This window comes from Aspergillus sclerotioniger (assembly GCF_003184525.1).
Source record: "Aspergillus sclerotioniger CBS 115572 chromosome Unknown BO94scaffold_11, whole genome shotgun sequence".
Lineage (NCBI taxonomy): Eukaryota > Fungi > Ascomycota > Eurotiomycetes > Eurotiales > Aspergillaceae > Aspergillus > Aspergillus sclerotioniger.
The window spans coordinates 1005931-1028891 of NW_020291001.1; the positions used below are offsets into that span (position 1 = coordinate 1005931).

At 47.9% G+C, this 22961-nt stretch overlaps 10 protein-coding genes across 10 annotated transcripts; 7 read left to right on the top strand and 3 right to left on the bottom strand.

Annotated features, from left to right (window-relative positions):
* Positions 1-1071: 1071 nt before the first annotated feature.
* Positions 1072-1832, top strand: BO94DRAFT_44021 (uncharacterized protein). Its single transcript, XM_025607502.1, has 2 exons — positions 1072-1248; positions 1319-1832. The coding sequence occupies exons 1-2, from the start codon at positions 1185-1187 to the stop codon at positions 1726-1728; spliced, it is 474 nt and encodes a 157-aa protein (XP_025468617.1). The 5' UTR covers positions 1072-1184; the 3' UTR covers positions 1729-1832.
* On the bottom strand, positions 1817-2430 carry BO94DRAFT_44039 (uncharacterized protein). Its single transcript, XM_025607503.1, has 3 exons — positions 2215-2430; positions 2039-2134; positions 1817-1980 (listed from the first exon to the last, which is right to left on the bottom strand). Exons 1-3 carry the CDS (start codon positions 2320-2322, stop codon positions 1906-1908), a joined length of 279 nt encoding a protein of 92 aa, XP_025468618.1. The 5' UTR covers positions 2323-2430; the 3' UTR covers positions 1817-1905.
* Positions 2431-2666: 236 nt separating this feature from the next.
* On the top strand, positions 2667-4087 carry BO94DRAFT_534454 (uncharacterized protein). The gene has a single exon (XM_025611556.1). The coding sequence runs from the start codon at positions 3063-3065 to the stop codon at positions 3609-3611; it is 549 nt and encodes a 182-aa protein (XP_025468619.1). The 5' UTR covers positions 2667-3062; the 3' UTR covers positions 3612-4087.
* Positions 3886-4982, bottom strand: BO94DRAFT_44079 (uncharacterized protein). The gene is made up of 3 exons (XM_025607506.1): positions 4609-4982; positions 4206-4515; positions 3886-4145 (listed from the first exon to the last, which is right to left on the bottom strand). The coding sequence occupies exons 1-2, from the start codon at positions 4746-4748 to the stop codon at positions 4221-4223; spliced, it is 435 nt and encodes a 144-aa protein (XP_025468620.1). The 5' UTR covers positions 4749-4982; the 3' UTR covers positions 3886-4145; positions 4206-4220.
* A 478-nt stretch (positions 4983-5460) lies between these two features.
* Positions 5461-6735, top strand: BO94DRAFT_463564 (kinase-like protein; the record flags this gene model as incomplete). Its single annotated transcript, XM_025608028.1, has 1 exon — positions 5461-6735. The coding sequence occupies one exon, from the start codon at positions 5461-5463 to the stop codon at positions 6733-6735; it is 1275 nt and encodes a 424-aa protein (XP_025468621.1).
* A 459-nt stretch (positions 6736-7194) lies between these two features.
* On the top strand, positions 7195-11135 carry BO94DRAFT_623667 (uncharacterized protein; the record flags this gene model as incomplete). Its single annotated transcript, XM_025617166.1, has 4 exons — positions 7195-8885; positions 9845-10240; positions 10413-10504; positions 10677-11135. The coding sequence occupies exons 1-4, from the start codon at positions 7214-7216 to the stop codon at positions 11133-11135; spliced, it is 2619 nt and encodes an 872-aa protein (XP_025468622.1). The 5' UTR covers positions 7195-7213.
* An 837-nt stretch (positions 11136-11972) lies between these two features.
* BO94DRAFT_435181 (ankyrin repeat domain-containing protein) lies at positions 11973-12710 on the top strand (the record flags this gene model as incomplete). Its single annotated transcript, XM_025607491.1, has 2 exons — positions 11973-12212; positions 12447-12710. Coding segments are annotated over 2 exons (504 nt in total), but the record flags the coding sequence as incomplete, so codon positions are not given.
* A 153-nt stretch (positions 12711-12863) lies between these two features.
* On the top strand, positions 12864-13622 carry BO94DRAFT_556014 (ankyrin repeat domain-containing protein; the record flags this gene model as incomplete). Its single annotated transcript, XM_025613834.1, has 1 exon — positions 12864-13622. The coding sequence occupies one exon, from the start codon at positions 12864-12866 to the stop codon at positions 13620-13622; it is 759 nt and encodes a 252-aa protein (XP_025468624.1).
* Positions 13623-14475: 853 nt separating this feature from the next.
* On the top strand, positions 14476-16305 carry BO94DRAFT_464134 (MFS general substrate transporter; the record flags this gene model as incomplete). The annotated part of the gene is made up of 6 exons (XM_025608050.1): positions 14476-14689; positions 14737-14789; positions 14838-15168; positions 15216-15456; positions 15507-15629; positions 15678-16305. Coding segments are annotated over 6 exons (1590 nt in total), but the record flags the coding sequence as incomplete, so codon positions are not given.
* Positions 16306-19360: 3055 nt separating this feature from the next.
* On the bottom strand, positions 19361-20251 carry BO94DRAFT_463778 (uncharacterized protein; the record flags this gene model as incomplete). Its single annotated transcript, XM_025608035.1, has 2 exons — positions 19361-19754; positions 19869-20251. 2 exons carry the CDS (start codon positions 20249-20251, stop codon positions 19361-19363), a joined length of 777 nt encoding a protein of 258 aa, XP_025468626.1.
* Positions 20252-22961: the final 2710 nt, after the last annotated feature.

The window sequence follows — 22961 nt, forward strand, 5'->3', positions numbered from 1 at the left end:
GTGCCATTGCAGGCTACAGTGCTAGCTAAAACAGGTTCAATGCCCAAGGTGACCTCACAACAAAGCTTGGCTAAAGGATAGGGGTACAAGCATTGAGTCCAACTGGGAGATCGATCGATCGGGATTTGAAATGGATACCCACTTACCGTATCTTTGCGGGGTTTCGATAGTCGTTACAGGGAATGTTCGGCGTTGCTCCAAAACCGCCAAGATATTGATTCGATGCATAATAATCATTGCAGTTCCTGGTTTCTATCACTAGTGTGGCTGTATGCATGTTTATTTTTGAGTTGCAGCTCAAGTCTTCCCCTATACTCTGCTGGATGTGGGGTTCTCCGTGTTCTTCCGGTCATTGATACACAACGTGCATTGCTTATTGAACCGAAATTGGCAACGGTCTTCTGATATACATATTTCCTATTCGATTAGGGTTACTTGCCACTGATGGACTTGCTAATCATCCACTATCATTCCAAATCACCCGTTCTGGAAAGACCCCGTTTTTAGTAGGCTGTCGCCACCTATCTGATGCGCCTGAAGCCGTTAGGACCTGTCATATATATTATCGTTCGCATGATGCAGAATAACCGCATACGGTAGTATGTAGAAAACAGAAACTTCGAGAGGATCTACCCTGCCTTGTCAGCGGATCTTATCTTGACGATCAAAAGACAATGAGAACACAAGGGAAGGATGGTGAAGTCAAGTGTGAGCTGTGATAACACCTTGGTGATTCCTATCAGGGGCCGGTAAGATGCTTTGATATATCCAGCAACTAATTCAGTAAGTAACCACCTAATTGAATAGACCCATATAATCGCAATCCCTGGCCAGACATAGCCCCCTTACCAGATAGCCACGGAATTTAGGTATGATGTCCAAACCCCGACCGATGATTCTGGACTCCTGCAGGGAAGCCGAACAATAATTGAAACTTGTACGACTATATTGTCCCATTACAACGTGCTCCTAGTGGCAATAGCGATATCAGATATGTCAAAAACACCTTCTCATTCTGTGTCTGTCCCAGGGATCGAGAGGGTTTAAAAGGGCCGTTGGCCCTCGACGTTCCATGTCTTCTACCACTGCACTCATCAGACTCCTATCCAGTTCTTCCATCTCTCCCAGTTTCCTAACTAGACCTTCCGGCTCAGCTTTGTCAGGTTATCCACCCACATATCATCATGAAGATTTCGGTTGCACTCTGCCTGGTTGCTGCTGGCATGGCCGCAGCAAGCCCAGTCTCTGGTAAGTGGGCATATATGCTAGTTTAGCAGGACCAAAGCGTTCACCACGAGACTAATGGCATATAATGCAGGCGCGAAACGTCGCAGTCTCGGAAGTACTCTGTGCCAACTTGGAGGTACTGTTGATAACACTGTCGATGTAAGGATTGCAGAGTGGGTTTTGCTTTTTGTTGCTCAGCTAAATATTATCAATAGGGCCTTAGCGGTGCTGCTCCAGGTGGCAACCCTTGCAATGGTGGTTAGTAAGTTCAGATATGCAAAACCATCAAAAACTGACACTCTCGACAAAGGTGGGCAACCGAGCCTGGGAAGTACTGTAGGTGAACTTGGAGGAACTGTCGATGATACTCTCGATGTAAGTGAAAGTTGTCTGGACCAATTCTGTATATCTGCTGACATGCTGCAACAGGGCTTGAGCGGTGCTACTCCGGGTGGCAATGGTGGCCATGGCAGTGGCAGTGGGAGTGGCAATGGTCAGTAAACCCAAATAGGCAAGGTATTCAAGAACTAATGGTACTTCAACACAGGTGGACAACCGAGTCTTGGAAGCACTGTCGGTGAACTCGGAGGTACCGTTGATGATACTCTTGATGTAAGTGTCGAAAAATATTTGACTGTATTCCCTGCTGATATATCATACAACAGGGCCTGAGCGGTGCTACTCCTGGTGGAAGTGGTCACGGTGGTAATGGCGGCAATGGTGGTCCTGGTGGATTTGGCGGTCCTGGTGGCCCTGGTGGAATTGGTGGTCAGACAACCCTAATATACACGCAGAAAAATGAGGAACTAACCTTGATTGCAGGTGGAAATGGCCCATGGGGTCCGAATGGAGGTTCCCACGGGGGAGTACCAGTGGTAAGTGTTGACCAATGTCTAGTATTGAAGTTCTTCGCTGATACAGTATGCAACAGGGCGCCGGTGGTGATTGTCAGTGAGCCCAGCTATACATCGATATTCATGAGCTAACACTTTTTAGACCACGGTGTTGGCCAACCCGGAGGCGCATTTGCGGCTGGAGGTGCCGGTGCCGCGGGGGCTGCGGGTGCTGCAGGAACCTACTAGGCCACCTGATCATCAGTTCACCTTGAAGGCCTGGCAGGAATTGGGGAACTATGTGCAATATTAATCAAGGAGGAAGGCACTGCTGGAGCGGTCAGAACATAGGATTAATTCATAGGGGAAGCCATATATGTAATGGTATTTAATCACACTCACTTGGATATATGAATTTGCTTCTATTACTTTCTATCGACTTAGAAAACCCCCCTGCTTACTACTTTATACGTCATTAGCTCTAGTTATAGTAAGCTTTGCAGGAATAATAAGCACTCGGAATAGTTGATTGGTAAGCCGTCCCCAAACCCCGTTAATCCCGGAATCTCTCTTCCCCACCAACTTTTCCTCCAAACATCTACCACCAAAGACAGCAAGAAAGCACTTTTCCTTCGCAGAATAGAAAGTCTGCCTCATAACCTGTCGTACTGTTCACAAAATCCAATCAACATGGCCGACTCCGAGCCCGTCCACTTTTTCGACCTCTTCTCCGATTTCCCAGGTGCGTCAGCTGCCCCGCAATCGGACCGCCTCTAATGCCGTCCCTCAGGTGCCTCCAAATCATGGTCCCCCAACACGTTGAAAGTCCGAGCAGTGCTCAACTTCAAGGGTATACCCTATACTCAGAGCTGGATTTCCTACCCGGACGTTAAGCCTCTTGTCACTGGCCTAGGTTTGGGGCCGAATAAAAAGGGTATTCCATACACCCTGCCCACCATCATCCACAAGTCCTCGATCACCACCAATACTAATGGCGCCATGATGGATTCGCTTCCCATCGTCATGCACCTCGATAAGGTGTTTCCGTCTCCCCCGCTGTTTCCGTCCGGCGATGCCAGCTATGCACTACTCATCGCGGTGGAGAAGATGGTGACTCTTCTGGCGCCAGGGTTCCGGCAGATGATTATCCCCCGTGTGGTGGACCATTTGGATCCGCGGGGACAGGTGTACTTCCGCGAGACGCGAACCGCACATTTTGGCAAGCCGTTGGCGGAGGTGCGACCGACGGATAAGGAGAGCTTGGATAAGTTATGGCAGTTGCTTGAGACCGAGTCAGCGCCACTGGTTAAAATGCTGCGAGGAAAGGAGGGGAAAAAGGGCCCATTCTTTGAAGGTGAAAAACCTGGGTATGCAGATGTACTGCTCGCTTGCCATCTGGCATTCATTGAGCGCTTTGATAAGGAGCTCTTCGACAAATTCATGGGTCTGGGCAATGGTGAGTTCCAGACGCTGTACCAGGCTTGCTTGCCCTGGCTGGAGGGACAGGGCGAGGACAAGGAGTGGCCGGTTCCCCAGGCTGTCTCATCTTGAGTACAAGACGCGAATTAGGGGACATTGGCCGATATATGTCATTGCGAAGTCCAATAGATGTAATGATATATATCCACAGCACCCGATGGTCTTTTGCATATACAGTAACTGCTTCAGACCTATCGAAGAGGGATTCGTCTTGGTAGTCGATATATAGGTGTGAATACAGCCAACAGGTCATACTAATAGTTACACCCGTTGAATTGCCGCCGCAAGTGGAGGAGGTTCAAATTTGATCCTTCTGCCAGGTTAAGGCTTCAGAGGGCTCTACCGCCGCAACTACAATATGTTCAAATGCCAAGTTTTGGTTCACGATAACATGATGCATAATTCTGTACATTTGGCCTAATGTCTCCTTTCGAATGGGTTGTGATGCCAGCTTAAAGAGAGCGATAATATGTTAGACAGTCAACCAGTCTATATAAATTATCACCTTCTGGTCAAATCTCCCTGTTGTATTGACAATCCTTCGTGCTGCCTTTCATAGTTGGTATGGTAAGATACCCCTTCCTGAAAGAATGGCAATCCTATGAACTGCATTTCACTGAGTATTAGAGAGAGCCGTGTCTGCAGGCTTGTGGGCTTCACACATACCGATTCCACAAGCTTCTATGCTCTAGTTTGGTGGCAAGTGGCTGTAGCCAATGTCTGGTGCCTGAATAAGCATATCTTCTGATGGCCACACATCCTTTTCCCTCTCTGTCTCTTTGTATTATCGGACTTCTCTTCTGTATGTGTCGCTTGGATGAATTCCAAGTTATCCTGGTCCCGAACATAGCCATGACTAGACACGTGGGTACCACGAAGAAGCTGTTGCTCATCCTTGAAACAGAGCGTGATATGATATCCCAATGGATCCACCTGATGCATCCCACTCATGGAGGTTGTCTTGTGAATCTCGGATCTGACATTGCGAGGTATGATTAGAGACGATGGACCCAGGTAAAGTACTAAAACGCGACTAAGTGGTGGGTGACGCGTGAAAGAGGCCTCGTACCTGATGAGAATTGCCCTGGGATAGAGCTTCTGATCTCTCGCGGTCTGGTACGCCAAAGCGATCAATTGCCGAGCTCGTTCTTCCGTCTTTGGGGTAAATCCCCTGTAGAAGTAATCCTTGACAACATTCACAGTAGACATGATGTTGGTCAAATCACACAAAGTAGATCTGAATGTAAGTGATCCCTCCCTGCATCGGAACCAACTTTTCAAGGTTAGGCGAGAGAACAATGGTCAATGAGCCCAAACATGTACGGTGGAGCCGCCATATTTATGTGCTTTGTACACGAGAAGGAATCAATCCGAGTTAGGCTGGCTGACACTATCTCACCATCTGAACGGATGGAGCGCCTAAATGAAAGGCTGTGGTTCAAGGAAAACGCTCAGTTCATTGTCTAAATTTAAGCTGCGTTGCGGGATGCACAAGTACCCAATACCTGGTGAGAATACTCATGCAGCTAAGACCGGCGCGTAGTGCTTGGATACTATGACTACTATTCTTATCCCACTTGGCCCCTGCCTGCAATGATTGGGTCGGCGCGGCTCGGAGCAAAGTTCATCCCATGCCTCGTCACGCGCTCGGCTCCTTGGAAGTCCCAACCTTCCACCATAGTGTGTCGTTTACGCGCCGAGGGCCAATTTGAAACGAAGATTTATCGGTCCGCCAAATTGTTTCTATTTCTGGGAGGGATGCTTGGTCGAAGATGAAAAGATGAGAAAAGCTTTTCTCTCCCTCGTACGGCCTTTCCACCCGCAGGCGTTATCATCCCGACTTCATACCACCACTGGTAAGGCACCAGGGCCATTGTTTCACGGCTATCAGCCTTGCTACGCATTTTCCACTTGTGCTATCATGTCCAAGGAGCCCCGCGGCTCAACTGTGCCTCACGTTTACGTCCCTATCGAAGATGTGGAGAAACTGGAAAGGTACCGAGAAGGGGGCTACCACCCTGTTGCAATTGGAGATAGGTTTCATGGTCGGTATCGGGTAGTTCACAAACTAGGCCATGGCTCCTATTCAACGATTTGGCTGGCCCGAGACGAGAAACGTGGGAAACTGATCGCGATAAAAGTATGCACTGCAGACTCGAATCCTCGCGAACTTGAGGTACTTTCTCTCCTTTCCAGATCGGCACAGCTTCCGGGTAGTAATTGGGAGAAAACCTTGATACCCTTAATTTTGGACACCTTCAAGGTCCAAGGCCCGAACGGTACCCATGCATGTTACGTGACAAGCCCTGCGAGGATGAGTCTTTCTGATTCAAAAGATGCATCATATTTTCGCATATTCAGGCTAGAGGTTGCGCGGGCGTTAGTAGCACAGCTTGTACTTGCAGTTGAATATATACATGGGCAAGGGTTTGCTCATGGCGACCTTCATTTTGGCAATGCTCTTATTCAGCTACCCCCTGGGTTTGACCGGCTTTCCGATCAAGAGCTGTATGTCAGGTATGGTGAGCCGGAGTCTGAACCCATTGCTCGCTTTGATGGTAGAGTGCTGCCTTCATGTATTCCGTCACGGGCAATTCTACCAGTTTGGCTCGGTGAAGCAAGCGAGGATCTCCTTCTTCCGGAAGCCAACCTTCTACTCTCCGACTTTGGCGAAGCGTTCGCTCCTGCAAAGGAAAATAAATTCGACTCGCACACACCTCTCGTGTACCGAGCTCCGGAGGCTCGATTTGAAGCAAAGCCACTTTCCTTTCCGTCGGATATATGGTCACTCGCTTGTTCAATATGGGACATCATTGCCGAAAGCCCGCTCTTCGAAGGGTTTCTCGCCACCGAGGATGACATGACATGCGAGCATGTTGATGCACTTGGCGTGCTCCCCTCCGAATGGTGGCAACAATGGGAAGCGCGGCAAAGGAAATTTACCGAGGATGGAAAACCAATAAACCGAAAGTCATTTCGATCGTTGCAGGACCGTTTCAAAGACAGTATACAGGATCCTCGACAAACGGTGGGCATGCCACCATTCGAGCCAGCTGAGAGAACTGCACTTCTCTCGATGCTAAGGCCTATGCTGTCTTTCAAACCAGAGAATCGCCCTTCTGCCAAAGACGTTCTTGCATCCGAATGGATGGTGAAATGGGCATTGCCCGAGTATGAAAAAGTAAAGAGTTGTTGACCCAGGGGAGGCTGTGTACTATCTGGAACCCAAGATTTGTAACACTGCCGTCATGACGGAAACGAAACCAGAGATGGGTGAGTCATGTAGAAATGATTTATATTTACCTAGAATCAGGACGTTCCCATTAATTAGCAAAGTCATATACCATACCCCCATAGAACTATGTACCTGCGAGACCGGATAAACCATTATAGGATGCACCGTGTCCCGATTTAAGCGCTAGGGATCAACTCATCTTGACGACACAAGAACAACATTCTACCCTTGTCACCGAACAACCGGCGGATTAATAATGGTTGTATGCGCTCTTGCCAGCGCTGAAACGGTCCGAGCCGGATATAACCGGGGCTACAGAGACCCTCCGATCCCGGCTCCATTCATACCCCGCACGATTGGTGGCCTTTCCATTCCAAATCCCTTTCCTCCTCGAGAACCTGACATAGCACCCTGGTACTCCGCTCACACAAGATACACAATGAACTCGTCTGATACTCAATCGCTGGCAAGACCGTCCAGCGACCCTTACTTCAATCTAGGGACGTTCGGTCGCAAAGTTAGTACCGATTCCCAGGAAGCCCAGGTGTGGTTTGACCGGGCCCTGGTCTGGACATACTGCTTCAATCATGACGAGGCAATCACTTGTTACAACCAGGCAATCGCACACGATGGCAACTGCGCCATGGCCTACTGGGGGGTATCTTTCTGCTCCGGCGCCAATTACAACAAGACCTGGGCCCTGTTCGACGAAACAGATCGACTCAATGCGATCAAACAGTGTTATGTCTTCAGTCAAGAAGCTCTAAGGCGGATAGAGCATGCGTCGGATTGGGAGCAGGGGCTTATCAAGGCTCTCGCACATCGGTACCCTAACGATGATCCCAGTAGGGATTTTGCTCAGTGTAGCAGAGCGTATGCCGATTGTATGAGAGATCTGTATACAAATCTCGGCCGCGAGGACTTTGACATCATCACACTCTTCGCTGATGCGTTGATGAATTGTGCCCCTAGGAAGCTATACGATGCATCGACGGGGCTTCCGATTGCCGCCTCTCCCGTGTGTGAAGTCAAAGACCTGCTCGAACGCGCTCTGAAAATGCCCGGGGTGGAACAGCACCCAGGTCCCGCGCACATGTATATTCATCTCATGGAAATGTCGGCGACCCCGGAGGCTGCTCTACCGGCAGCAGAGATGATCCGCGAGATATTCCCCGATACCGGCCATACTTACCACATGCCGGCCCATATCGATGTCCTAGTGGGCGATTATCGACGCGCCGTGGAATATAATTTGAAAGCGACCGTCGCTGATGACAAATACTTCCAACAAAATGGGGGTCTGACGTTCTACAGCTACTATCGACTGCATGACTACCATTCCCTCATCTACGCCGCAATGCTAAGTGGGAAATTGAAGGCAGCATTGGCGGCCACGGATCGAATGGAAGCGACAATCACGGAGGATATTCTTCGGGTAGAGACGCCTGCCCTTGCGAACTGGATGGAATTTTTCAAAGCCGTCAGAGTCCACGTACTGATTCGGTTTGGGATGTGGGAAGACCTCAAGAAGCTTGACCCGCTGAAGGATAAGCAGCTGTATTGTGTCACCAATGTTATGAGACACTATGGAAAAGCCATCGCGTATGCGGCCACCGGGCAGCTGGAAGAAGCCGACCGGGAGAGGGAGCAGTTCAATGGAGCTTCTACGCTTGTGCCTCCTACACGCCTCGACTTTCCCAACAAAATTACCGACATTCTCAAGATCGCATCCGCCATGCTGGATGGCGAGATCGAGTATAGACGAGGCGATTACGAGACTGCATTCAGCGGATTGCGGGAGGCGGTTATTCTAGAAGATGAACTGCCTTTTGCAGAGCCATGGGGATGGATGCTTCCAGCACGCCATGCATACGCAGCCCTTTCCCTAGAACAGGGAATGGTTGAGCAGGCTGCACAAGCTTACGCTGAGGATTTGGGGCTCATTACGACCCCCAAGCGTGCGCATCAACACCCGAATAATGTATGGGCCCTCCATGGCTATCATGAGTGCCTTCAGCTTTTGAGTCGACATGCGGAGGCAAACATCATCAAAAAGCAACTATCGCTTGCTTTAGCAGAGGCAGATGTTCAAATCACGTCTTCATGCTTTTGTAGGTTGGGAAACCTACCCTCATGTAATGGACAGGGTACAGCAAACAGTTGCCAAAGTGGGAACATGCAGTGTCAGAGTTAGGACCAGAGTCGAGTCAGCTATCTTCAATAGATCGAATGCGACCATACCGAGCTAGCCAAAGTGAGAGTGAACTAGCGGTACCCGAGCCCTGGAATGTGGGTGGAGAGATAGTTGTAGCCTGGCCGGTATGCCAGTATTTAGCCCGTTGCCTACAACAATATAGGCAGTAATCCCTATGCATGTGCTTCCTGGTGCCCAATCTCTTTAGGTCTTTCCCAAATCAGCATACGTCTCAATTAGAGTATCAAGTTCCATCAATGCCTTTTATAATAAAATACCAATATCATATCGGGCTTCGCGCATCCACAAGTAAATTATCAATACTTTCTCAGAACTTCATATGCTTCACGTGAGACAAAATACCAATTAACATAGTCATTCCCTTTGAACGCCAAGATTCAGGAATGTTATTGAATTTATCTTAGTAGTGATTGTGTTCAATGAGGAGAGTTTGAAGGTTGAGATAATTGTAATGGAAGAATTGCATCGGAATACCATTAAAATAATACTGGAACCCGTGGGAAGAGGACAGATTTCTTTATCAACCAGGTGATAATAATCGGTGCCGCGCACAGGTCTGTTGGTCAGGGCTTACTATCATGATGGTTGTATATAGTCACTAAGATCGTAGATATGGTTATGACATATGTCAAAGACATCTCAGCCTAGTCTTACTTTTTAGAATCATGTGTTATGTCACCAACACGATATAACTACCGCTAGGCTCTGGAGACCATGTATATCAGTCGGACAGTTTTCCCGCCACCCCTGGAACTTAACCATTCACGTGATACTTACGTGAGTAACGTCGACCTCGCGGAACTATCAGTTTCCTCACCAACCTCACTCAACCGACATTATTGAAGATGTCACCAGGGCATAGCGGCCAGCAGCTATCCCTTGAAAGTGTGTTGGACTTCTCGCAACCACTCAATCTACCACCAGATCAGAGTCAGACAGCAATCAATATTTTCAACCAACTCATTGACCTCTATAACCCCAACCAAACTTCCCAGAAGGGGTACAAGCCTGCGGCGCTTGCCCTGGCAGTCTACCGACATGTTTCAGCTAAAGATGCATTCCTGATGCTCTTCTTTTCACTCATATACGAGGCCTTATGTCCGCGAACAACTGATACACGCGATCCGGAGATTACCACTTACCTTTGCTACTTTGACGATCTCGCCTCGTGGGGTCCAGACCGGTTAGGAAATGCCAAGAGCGCAATTGAAGACTTTGCTGAGTATATCATTGAGAATCTGCTCCTTCCACGTAAGTATTATGGCTGTTGGCTGGGTTGCGAGATTACTCGTGTACTAACTAAGGCGGTATTGTCAGTCAAAGCTTCGTCGGTCAAAACACCACAGCCCACGCCCGCGTCCCTATCTTCGTTACAAACAGCCACAGCTAGCTCAAGGCAGCGAATATCTAGTTTGAGGCAAAGTTGCCTCATACGAGATCATCATCGGTGTGTTATTTCTCGCAAGTTCGATCGACGCGAAGCCGGAAGACGTCTTTAGCAAGATGGCAGAGATTGTAAGAATGATGATGATGGAAACCTTCTTTGGAACGAATCCAGCGACAGTTTTCGATTTCTGGAAGTTGCTCACATTCTACCCCACTCTCTAACGACGGGTGTTTCTGATAATGCAGAGCTGGTAAGAGTTCTATTACTAGATATAGTTATTCTACTAATGCGGTATTATAGACCGATTCGAAGAAAAATGCTCTCCGAATTCTGACCATGTTCGATCATGGAATCACACATCTTATTGAATACCCAAAGATTGATAGCCTAATGAACGCCCTGACACTAACGTATGATTACCGCCGATTATTTGGCGCATTTGAATTATATTTTGAGCACACAGGCCGTCCATATCAATATGAGATCAAGTCCACAGACCAAGATTCTTTTTTCAGTGACCCATTGCTTCCTGTCATTCGGACATTGACTCTTAGCCCCAACCGTACCATCGATCCGCCATTTCCTCGACTTCTCGCCATCCACCGTGCCATTGCCCTTATCATGAAAATCAGCGGTGCAGGGGATTATTTTGATAATGTCCTTCGTGATTTAGAGGAAGTGGGTGTAAGGGCAGACGGTTCAACGAACTTGGGACTTATCATGAAGCTTCGGCTCGGTGGCTGGTTGACTGTCTCTTGATTTCATGGTGTATTTTGATGTCGCTTTTAGTCATTTATGAGATGGCCATTCAACACAAGAAACGAGGTTGTATTGGTGCTAACTATTCTAGAATTCTAAGCATGGGGGAGAAAAAAAAAGTAGTATAAATCTTTATTCAAAGAATAATACTAGTAATAGTTGTGACGGCCTCGCAGCCTGATGTCTGTCTGAGACCTTTGGTTAGTAGAAGTTGGAACCAAGCTTGGAAGTGATGCGCGTTCTTAGCCTTGTGGCTCAGAATCCTAGTGTAGTTGGCGGGGATCCCGTCCTAGAAGCGCCCCTAGGGAGCGACCTTGACACTATCAAAATAGGCAGTCATCCCTATGCATATGCTTCCAGGCACGCAATGCCTTTCGTCCTATCACAAATCGAAACACATTGAAACTAAAGAATTCCGTGTAACCCTGCATATGTACAAGGTAGGCAGCAGTGTCTTGTTGCCTATTTGCCAAGACCCCTTGCATGCGGACCTATCTATATAGACTGGCGAAAAGACACCACAAATATACGACTACCACCACGCTAGTAAGTACTCAGCAAGCCAGATATCAGAATTCAATTAACTATCCTCGTTCGTTCCTAGCCCCCCAAATCATGTCTTCCTCAGAGCACCCAGAAACCACCCGATCCTTCGAGCCCAAACAGCTTACAGTACGCCCCTCACGAAACGGCCAGTTCCAGAGCGACTGCGACGATACAAACGGTCGCATAGCTCTAACAATTGCCTCTCTTGATGGCGACGTAGGCCTTGTGCAAGAGCTTCTGGAATTGAGGGCTCAGGTTAGGTATAGGTGCAAGAACAGCAGCTTTCTGGGGCAGGTCACCGCCGCATTGGATTATCAACATGCGTTTGATTGTGTTGTACCATCCGACGAACCACGTCGGTCGAAGATGCTGAACTTGGTGGAAGATTCTACTCCCCTGACAGCTGCTGTGGAAGGTGGTCATACAGCGGTGGTGCGCATGTTACTGGAGAGCGATGAGGATGTGGACGAGAAAGATGGGCTTGGGGGGGCACCGATTCATTGGGCTGTCTTCAACGGACATGTGGAGATTGTCGATCTTTTGCTACGGAAGGGAGCCAATATCGAAGCAGTCAACAGCGATATGCATACACCCCTGTCGCTGGCCGTTCGGAAGGGCCAGGCCGCGGTTTTTGATCTTCTGCTGAAGAAATACAAGCCCAACATCGATGTCAGGGACTCGAACGGCCGTACCCCGTTGATGTTGTTGATGGAAAGCACGGCACCTGAAGCGCAGGAAAGCAATACCCGGCGAATGATCGTGGAGGGTCTGATCCAAGCCGGAGCCGATATTGACGCTCGTATGGAATCCAATGGATGGACTGCCCTGTTCATAGCCGCGATTCACGAACGCGTCGATGACATGGAGCTGTTGCTAGGGTGCGGGGCGGACGTTGACGCGCGTGCATCCACTGGCGTGACGGTCCTGTTTCACGCCGCGACAGTGGCCAATGTGAGGATGGTGAAGCTGCTGATAGATCACAAGGCCCAAATCAAGGCCATCGGCCCCAGGCAAGCGACGCCCTTGGATCTTGCAATCACACTCGATCCCGTCCAACGCATTGCCGCGAGAAACCTTAGGAGGCTTAGCCCCAGGCTCGAGGTTGTGCAACTGCTCTTGAAAGCCAACCCCGACTTACTGATGAATCAAACTGAAGGGGGTTATACGAGTCTTGCGGTGGCCATGTACGTGGGTAACCTGGAGATTCTGAAGTTGCTGCTCGACCATCCCGGCAGCGATATCCCACAGGGGGTAATGAAATTGCCTCTTCTGTGTTATGCTGCTTACAGGGGCGAGGAGAGTGTGGTCAAGCTTTTGATCGATCGAGGTGCCTCCCTTCAAGCAACTGACGAGCGCTACGAGCGCAATGCGCTCATCTGGGCAGTCGTCCGTGGTCACCGAGCTGCCTTTTCACAACTGTTGCAGACCCCCGGCATCGGGTGGGACGATCCGGACCGAATGGGAAGGACGGCGCTCTTTTACGCGGCTCGGGAAAACCATGAGGATATCTTCAGAGAACTGACCTCCCGCGGCAGCCACGTTCATTGCCCGGATCGATTTGGCCTCACGGTGCTGGTTGTGGCTGTTCAGCACGGCCATGAGAATTTGGTCCGGGCAATCCTTGAGAGCCATCCATTGACCCAGGAGCCCCGGGATCGCTATGGTCGCACTCTATCGTGGTGGATTCAGTCAACCGGCAATGACTGGCTGCGAGATATCGTGGCTCGTTACGGGATGCAGCTCGGTGATCTTGGACAGGAGGGACAAGACTTGACTTATTGTTATACAGAGTCGAATACGTCTTCAAAGCCCTGTGACATCTGCACTCTTCCCCTAGCCCTGCATAAACGGGAAATTGAATGCGGTTCTGGATCCAGGAAATACAGGATATGCCATGTTTGCTGTGAGTTTGGCGCTACCTGTAAGGACTTCGCAGAGTAATGGGCTGGTGCCTCGGGGACGGTGGTAACTTGTCACTTTCAATCATAGTATAAACACCCATAGACCCAAAATACAAGCGTGTCTGCAGAATAGATGGCCTGGGGGTGAGAGAGAAGGGAAAATGGGAGGGGTCAAACCTGCCGTGACAAGAACCGGGGGGATCGAGAGGGTTGCCCGTCACGGGTTCGATACGGGCCCCGACCGTGGTTGCCCAGTAGGTCTCATCAAGAAGGTCCTCCACCTACGTAGGCCTCCCCCTCACAGGTTTCGATTTACCCATGACAAATATCCCGTGTATGAAGTTACTCCATAGTACGCCTCCGTGTTGGGTGACTCTAGAAGTATTGGTCCTTGCCGGAGGCTTTCAATGTAGGATTGTCATACTACCGGCTTTTGGGCTCGCAGATACAGGGTAGAGATATGTGTTAGAAACGCTATAATACGAGATGATAGAAGGCACCACTCAGTAAGTAGACTATATTTATGCACCTTATTGACCCACAAGCCTAGTCATTTCCTGTTATTAACTTCAACCTTTGCTATATTATTGCTTAGGGTGTATCACCAAGTGATCAAACCAACCACCCGACCCTGTGTAGGACCACAAAAAATGCACTCCTTTCGTAATCCGCACTCAGAGCATGGGGAGGAGTCACCTGTCCTGGGCACTTCTGATCAACTGTATGACACCCATGAGACAGACAGCCAACACAGCGATGTCCGCCATAAGAAGGCCACGATAAACTCTCATCTGATACTGCCCTATTCAGCGTGAGTAACCAGGCATAGCAGAGTTGTTACCAAGGCTTTATATCAAGTTGAAGAGATTCTTCACTGATAGTCACCTAGTACCTTTCTTGTCTTTCTGGCAATTTCATTCCAGGAGCAGGTCGCTGGCTGCCTTATTCCATATATCACCAGCGCTTTTGGGCAGCATGCGCTTCTATCAAGCGTTTCAATTGCGTCTAGTACCTTTTCAGCTGCGTCGAAGCTTCCGCTCGCCGCCATAGTTGATGCTTTTGGCGATCGAAACACGTACCAGTGCATGGTATTTCTCTGTGTACTTGGTGAGTACTCCTGATTGTGTGACTTGCAGACGTATTAACATAGAAAGGCATAATATTGATTCCCTTGTGTCCCAACATCTGGATGTACACTGGGTCAAAGGTATGCTTCCCTCCAAGCCAAATGGAACAGTTCTAAATTGTCATCCAGATATTCTACTCGGTCGGAGACGGCGCCATTGCTTACATTCTAAACATCTCCCTAATCAGGCGTACATCCTTGCTGAATCGTACTTTATTTTTTGCACTTGCTGAAAGCCCTTACACAATCAATTCTTTCACGGGTCCAGTGGCGGCAGAGCTTCTACTTACACATGGGGGGCTTTCTTTAGGATTTGTGGTTGTAGCGAGCGTCACTTTGCTGTCCTGTATCTGCACGACGAGGTTTATCTTTGACTATGACCGGGCTAGTCTATCATTGGCACCAGTCCGGCAACTCTTTAAAGGAGAGGCTTCAATCTTTTCCACTGCCAAGTTTGATGGTAGGTCTCATCGGGGATTTTATTCTTTGAACTGGCTGACGGCAAAGCTGTCGGAATAATGCTCTGCAGCCTTTCTTTCATCGTTGTCTTGGTTCCATTGAGCTTTTTGCATACGCTCGACAAAATGTGGCTTGTGATGTACATTGCAGCGAGCGCTGTGTGCATCATATTATTTATTGCTTGGAGATGGCTCGGTGCCCCGGTACCGTTCCTCGCGGCCGACCTACTCCGCAACCAGACAGCTCTCCTCGCATGCCTGACGGGACTTGAGCTCTGGATTAGCTTCTTGTAGGCTTCTTATCTTCCTTGCTATTCCGAACCGTGGCTAATTCATTAAGCTTATACGATACGTATCTGATGTCGTATCTTCAAGTCGCCCACGGGTTGGACTTGGCATACGCAGGCTTTCTATCCAGCACATATAACATTTCATCCTGTGTTGGGTCACTGCTTGCTGGGTGGTAAGTCCTCGCCTTCTACCATTCAAGCATGGCGTTGAGATTGTGCAGTTACGTACTTCGATCCAGCCACATGAAGCGCCTAGCACTTGCTGCGGCCCTTCTTCAGGGATTGAGTATACTCCTAATGCTATACTTCTGTCGACCCAATGGGAGCATCGCATACTTAACCTCAGGACGGGTAATCAATGGCGTTGCCTGCGGCGTACTTGTGTGCTGTGCTCAGACAACAGCCATGGCAGCAGCGAAAAAGCAACATTCACAACCTGGCGACAGATATGCCCCCCCGATGTCACAACCTATTAGACCAGAAACATCCAAGAGAGACGAGGTCATTTATCTTGCTCTAGTAGGTATTTTTGACAGTGCGGGGGGCTCTATAGGCCAGTCCTTTGCTGGGATCATCTATGGCTTAAACATGCCACAACTATTGCAACAGTACCTCCCCAACAACGCTAAAGGCCTGTGGAAGGAGATATATTCCTCTATGAAGATGCAAATGAAATGGCCTATTGGGACCCGTATCAGAGACTCTGTCGTTCGCAGCTCAGTCGAAACTCATGGTTATTTACTTGAAGCTGCGCTTGTGGTGATGTTGCTCGAGATCCCGTCCATACTGTGCTGGGAAGATATTGATCTTGTAGCGGTGGAAGCTAATAAGGAAGACCACGTTGCTTGAGTCCAGCTCAATCACATCCTTCCGACACGTTGGACTTATTAAGCAAGAAGAACTTGGGTATTGCTGCTATCTGGGATATATCGGGGATTAGTGGCAAGTAGGCCGGTAAAAAACACGATGTACCGATTAGTTTTGTACAACAAATTGCCTCTTTGAATTTCACGCTATTACCTTCTCTCGGAAGTATTGCGTCAGTCCGGTCATGGACACACATCCCTAACTTCTACTTCCACGACTGTATCCCTGAGACCATTCAGCATGCCAGCTTTGAAGTGTAGTGTAATCGTCGCATGTTAATTCACATTTGATTTGAAGTTGATTAGAAAGGGCCAGGGTTACATGGAAGACGCCTGCTGTAAGATAGCTCTCCAGAGTAGGAGGGGGAAATCACCCTGGAAATGTTATACGATCAACTCTCTGGGGCACAACTACCATGATGTCTCAAACGCCTGCGATATATTCTCCACAGAGGCAGCACAGTGAGTATATTTGTTAAAATGGAATTATTCATTAGGCAATTCTCTTAATATATGTTACGTATATGGACACACCAAAATGAGTATATAGCTAATAAACCTAGTAGTGCATGACTGCGATTGGTTACCGGTCGGAGAGACAAAGAAACTCTATGTATGTGCTGTTACGAGCCCCCCAGACTAGAACCATGGATAGAAATTGACAGAGAAGGGGCTGGACGGCGTTTGAATTTGACCTTGTAATGACAAATATTGGTGCCTAATATCATCTGATCGTATTGTGGTGACTGAACAATAACTATTCATACTACTGGTGGGGTAAGAACTTTGATTCTAGTATAGAAAGTTTGAACCAAAGATTTGTATCAGCCGCTGAACACCATCTATGCATCCGTGTCGATTGAGGTCTAGAGCTTGCTACCCATCAAACGATATCATGGTATGGTCACCAGCTCAGGTACATATTGAACAGCGTCAGTACCCCAAAGCTTATCTCCTGTTCTCAAGTGATAGTCATTGGAAACTGATATTTAAAAGTACACTCGCCATTAGGCTATATTTATTATACCTCTCAGTGGTCTTGCTAGTCGTGCTACAAAATGAGTGTCATCGGCGTTGGTGACATTATAACCATTATTCAGCTCGTCGATAATATTATCGACAGATTCCTTGCTGCACCCGGGCAGTATGCAGCCATCTGTGATACGTGAGTTCCAAGGCAGCGAAAACGTTTCACTTACTTACTAGAACAGAGCGAGGAGTCTCAAGATTGTCTTACATCATGCGGATATCGACCGTTCGAAGCAAGGGCTTAGCGAAACAGAGGACCGTTATTTAGAACATATCCTCCAGACTTGTCGGAATCTTCTACACGAGTTGGAGGCAAAGCTCTCCACTGTTACCTCGTTGGAGTCCCCCTCGAGACGCTTCAGACCGATGGTAAGGAGGACATACGACAAGCTGACTTGGAATCAAGAGATGATCCGTGACTTTCGAGACCGCATCAGCAATCAAGTCATACTTCTCAACGCCTTTAACAGCACCATGGCCAACAAGAATATAGTCAATCTGCAACAGTATCATGTTGACCGTGAACGTCAGGAGATTCTCGAATGGCTGTCTCCAGTCAACTCTGCTGCTCAAAGATGCCACTACATGAAACAGTACCAACAGGGAACTGGAAAATGGTTCATCGAGTCGCCTGAATACAGGACGTGGGTTGAGCAAGAGGGACACATACTGTTTTGTCCAGGCAAGCCAGGTGCTGGCAAGAAAATTCTCACTTCGCTTGTAGCCGAGAGGCTCAGAGAACAGTTCTCTTGTCAGGGTGACGTCGCTATTACGACTATCTATTTCGACTCTGAAGAGACTGAGCTCCGATCGCATGAAGGAATACTTGCAAGCTTATTGAAGCAATTTGCCATGTCCCGGGAAACAATCCCCAGTGAGATAGGAGTATTATATCATCGGCACCGGCTCCTTGGCACACCAATCTCTCTAGAGGAAATCTCAAGCTGCTTATCGACTATGATGTCACAGCATGACCGAACCTTCATCTTACTCAATGCATTTGATGAATGTTCAGAAGAGTTCGGCTTACGTTCAGACATACTGCACAGGGTTTCCGGGATGCGCGACAAGTTCAATGCGAACATACTTTTTACATCCAGGGACATTCCGAACATCATGGAAACTGTGCATTTGAATGCAACGCGGCCAATCTCTGCGACAAAAGAAGATATGAAGTCTTATCTGTTCAGTAAGATTCAGCAACTTCCTCAGTTGAAATCACAGAGTGTCAAGATGATTAAGAGGATAATTGATAGAATAACAGGATCATCGGACGGAATGTAAGTTCCGAGCACATAAACTCAGGATAGTTGGCTAATGGTCAGGTTCCTTCTGGCTCGACTGCATCTCGAATCCCTCGAAGCCGAAGTAACACAAGCGGATCTTGAGAAGCGTTTGGGAAATCTATCAATGACAGAGGACCCATATCCCGCCGCGTATGATAGCACACTTTCGAGAATAAAAAGCCAGCCTGAAGCTCGCCAGAGGCTGGCTAAACGCGTCCTGTCCTGCATCATCAACTCCCTGAGGCCGCTTAGCCTTCTGGAGCTTCGTCATGCTCTTGATGTCGAGAACAACACAACATTCATGAACAATGATGCGATCCCTAGTATCGACAAGATAGTCTCTGTGTGCGCAGGGCTAGTAGTAGCCGACGAGGAGAGTAACGCCATCCACCTAGTTCATCGTACGGTACATAACTACCTCTCGCACTCGACTAGTTCCGGGTCAAGCTTCATTGTCAGTGATCCGGTTCTGGGATCGGCTTGCATCACATATCTGTTATACGAACGTTTTCACAGCGGAGTATGCCAGACTGAAGAGGCGTTTGGAAAGAGATTGGTCGAAAACCCGCTATATGAGTATGCCGCCACTCATTGGGGGTACCATGCCAAACTGGCGACATCGGAACTTCAGCAATCGACCATCGAGCTTCTTTCCCATCAGGACTGCGTCAGGTCTGCTAGTCAAGTCCTCCTCCTGTCGCCATACCGTCCTTGGAACTCCGATTACTGCCAGGAGGTACCGAATGGAATGAGCGGATTGCACCTAGCAGCATATTTCGGACTTGAGCAGCCGATATCGGCTTTACTCCAGAAGGGCATTAATGTAAATGTACAGGATGCTAACAGTTGCACTCCACTATCTTGGGCAGCACGGAATGGCCACGAACCAACGGTACGCGAACTTTTCAAACAAGGAGGTATAGACCTCAATCTCAATGCTACAGACAAGAATGGCCGTGGGCCACTGTCATGGGCCGCTGAAAATGGGCACAAGGGGGTTGTGCAGCTACTTGTCAATGAACGTGCGCAGCCAGATGTCCTTGACAACAATAACCGTACCCCGCTGTCTCTAGCTGCCATGTACGGGAGAGAAGACGTGGTGAAATTTCTGGCAGGCCTCCGAAACGTGACAGTCGATTCCCCCCATCATCATTATCGAACTCCACTGTCTTATGCGGCCGAGAAAGGACACCTAGGGGTGGTACAGCTCCTGCTTGATAAGAATTGCGACCCGGGTATTGTAGACACCAAGTATAAACGTTCACCGTTGTCTCGAGCTGCTTGGAACGGGAGAACAAAGGTAGTGGAAGCGCTTATGAGGACAGGGAGATGCAACCCGAACCAACGAGATGTATATGGGTGGACACCACTCGCCTTGGCTGCAGCAGGTGGATGGAGCGATACTGTCAAGCTCTTACTCGAGTACGAGGTCGTTGATGCCAACGCGGTGAATAGCAAACACGATGGACCGCTTGACATAGCGATCGGGAGAAGGCACCCGCATGTAGTTGGGGCGCTTCTAGAGAGCAGCAGAGTTGCAGTAGACTCGCCCACCAGATATGGGTATACATTGGCAACTGTGGATCGTGCCAATGGCCCGGAGCTCGAAATCATCAAGTACCTACGGTCGTGGTATGAGAAGAACGCTGGGGGCCTGGCTGACACCTTTCGACTCCACCCCCCGGTTGACCTGGAGAACCTAGATACATGCAACAAGTGCGGTACCAAGATCCGAAATTCCGACATCCGGTATTGTTGTGAGATCTGTGAGGATGGAAATTGGCATATATGCCAGTCGTGTATTCAGGATTGGAAACATTGTCTTGAGCAATCGCACATAGTGCGCAAGCAAGTTGTTATTAATGGTACCTACACTGATGTTCCTGGTTGAGGTACCCCTTTCAAGAAAGGTATGCAATTTTCCTCCACCAAATTACCACTGTTCTGTTACTACCATCCTGATTTTCTCTTCCTGCGTCTTCCCGTCCTGAATTTGCAGCCAGCTGAGATGGGATCGATCAATATGCATCCTCCTTTTGGTCTTTTCTTTATTGGATATTACGTGGTGTCTGTTTGTCTTTTCTTCCTCTCCGTGTTGTTACCCGTGGTAATGGGCCTGGATAACTTGTTCAGCAATCTTATACAGACTGAGTCCCAATCACCTCTTCATGGGCTCTTATTACTTTAGTCTACCATAATTTGCTTGTTGTCCCTATTCAACCTTTACAATAGTAGTAGTTTTATATATTGTGTCGGGAGGACAGCTCAAGGGGGATGAAGATGTAGGAGGAAGTGATCATGGATGATGTCTAGCCAATCACTACAATGGCCTGATATAGAGGAAGTAGTAGTATAGCATTACATGACTGTCTAGTATGTATTAAGAAGTCTGATATTGTCAAGGTGCCGGCTGAAAAGGGTTAGACCCTGTCAGCCATCCGGCACCAGAACATCCTATGTTCCAGCCTGTTGTTACGGACCCCTGCTAGCTGAACGACTAGTGAGGCGGACACGTCAGGCAGAAGGCTACGCCCGGACAGAGAAGACTCTTATCGAGTAGAATCCCGATCTGAGTAACCGACAACCGGAGCCGTTACACGGCACGTGACCATGATGGACATATCACCGATAAGCTATAACGTATCAGCGCTACGACAGAACGTATCAGCGCTACGACAGGACGTATCAGCGCTACGACATGGCATAGCGATGCTACGACGAAGGATAGGATATAAGGACACTCTTTCATGTACTTAGTTAGTTCTGTTCTTCGTGCTCAATCAATTTGTCTTTAAGTAACCATACGTTTGGTAAAGCTTAGCAACAACACTCGTCCGCACTCACTTACGGATAGTCGCGCGGCACTATCTGGCCTTACTTCTCTTCTTCTGTTCAGGACCAGTCACCTCTTAGATAGTCATCAGTCTGACCTATCTTGACTCAGTTCAAGGTACGAATTGGAACGGGAGCTAAGCTAACAGGAACAGGGAGAAGCGATCCTAGGGTTTGACACCTGTCTGGCCTTATGACTCTAAATTAATAATATCTGAAGAAGTAGAGAAATTATCTAATAAGAAAAAAGAAATCTGAGAAGATCTCTGAAAGTTACAGAGAAATCAGTTAAAAATATAAAGATTTCTTAATATTATATAAAAAGTCTATAAAAGAGATTAATTATAAGAAAAATTATTTAATCTATAATTAAATAACTTTTCAGAGAATTTAACTTTTACTTATTTTTATATATCTTAAGTAATTCTTGAGTTCTTGAGCTTATAACTTTAAACTCTCTTTTTTTAAGAATTATGTATCAGATTCGTATTAATCATATATTATAATTAACGTAATCCACAAGCGAACCGGCCACCCCCCCTACATACGTCCGAATGAAGCACTTTTATAGACCCGAAAATTGTATTTTTATATAAAAATCAATTACGTACACGATTAGGACATTGTAATCGCTTATGTCCTAGATTATGACAATCACTGCAGCGTGGTGGCGCCCGTACGAGCCTTGAAGAGGTTGCCAGCCAGGTTTCGTCCGGTATAGATTCTGGCACTTGACGCGTGGATTCTTCTTGTTGGACGCGTTGTATCTCTTCCTGAGATTCCTGGATGGTAAATCCATTCGTACGCTCAATTTGACGTCGAGAACGGGTCCGCTTTTGATAAGATTTCTCATTGGCAGCGCGTAATTTATGATTCTCTTGAGCCAGGTGTTACGGACCCCTGCTAGTTAAAGCTACTAGCAAGGCGGACTCGTCAGGCAGAAGGCAATGTCCGGATGGGCAGCAACTCTTATCGAGTAGAATCCCGATCTGAGTAACCGACACCCGGGACAGCCACGCATCACGTGACTACAGGTATATGAAATAGTATATGAACGGGTATATGGTATATGGTATATGGTATATGGTGTTGGAGTGGCTACTAAGGCGATTCAACCGTGTAGAATGAGATGGATAATGATCTAGCTAGGGGCCTCGTAGGCCATCTATATGGACTAACTAGCGGTGTAGGGAGGAGTGTCACGTGACCCTACGTTGCCTACCGGCGTGGGAGCCCATCGGGGATCCCAACATATGGTATATGGGAAGGTATACAACCTGGTATACGAAGGACGGATATATAAGGACACTCTTTTATGTACTTAGCTAGTTCTGTTCTTCATGCTTAATATAATTGTCTTTAAGTAACGATATGTTTGGAAGCTTAATAACAATATTTATTTATACTTACTTACAGATAGCTGCACGGCATTATCTGGCCTTACTTCTCTTTTCTTGTTTATGACCAGTTATCCTTAGATAGTCATCAGTCT

Bases quoted from the DNA above. Each gene is read 5' to 3' on its own strand.
- BO94DRAFT_44021 (XM_025607502.1), top strand. From the start codon at position 1,185: ATGAAGATTTCGGTTGCACTCTGCCTGGTTGCTGCTGGCATGGCCGCA. The intron at 1,249-1,318 runs GTAAGTGGGCAT...CATATAATGCAG, and splicing joins CGCAGCAAGCCCAGTCTCTG to GCGCGAAACGTCGCAGTCTC.
- BO94DRAFT_44039 (XM_025607503.1), bottom strand. From the start codon at position 2,322: ATGATCAGGTGGCCTAGTAGGTTCCTGCAGCACCCGCAGCCCCCGCGG. The intron at 2,135-2,214 runs GTTAGCTCATGA...GTATCAGCGAAG, and splicing joins AACACCGTGGTCTAAAAAGT to AACTTCAATACTAGACATTG. The intron at 1,981-2,038 runs GTTAGTTCCTCA...CAATTCCACCAG, and splicing joins CATTTCCACCTGCAATCAAG to GGCCACCAGGACCGCCAAAT.
- BO94DRAFT_534454 (XM_025611556.1), top strand. From the start codon at position 3,063: ATGGATTCGCTTCCCATCGTCATGCACCTCGATAAGGTGTTTCCGTCT.
- BO94DRAFT_44079 (XM_025607506.1), bottom strand. From the start codon at position 4,748: ATGTCTACTGTGAATGTTGTCAAGGATTACTTCTACAGGGGATTTACC. The intron at 4,516-4,608 runs GTACGAGGCCTC...TCGCAATGTCAG, and splicing joins CCCAGGGCAATTCTCATCAG to ATCCGAGATTCACAAGACAA.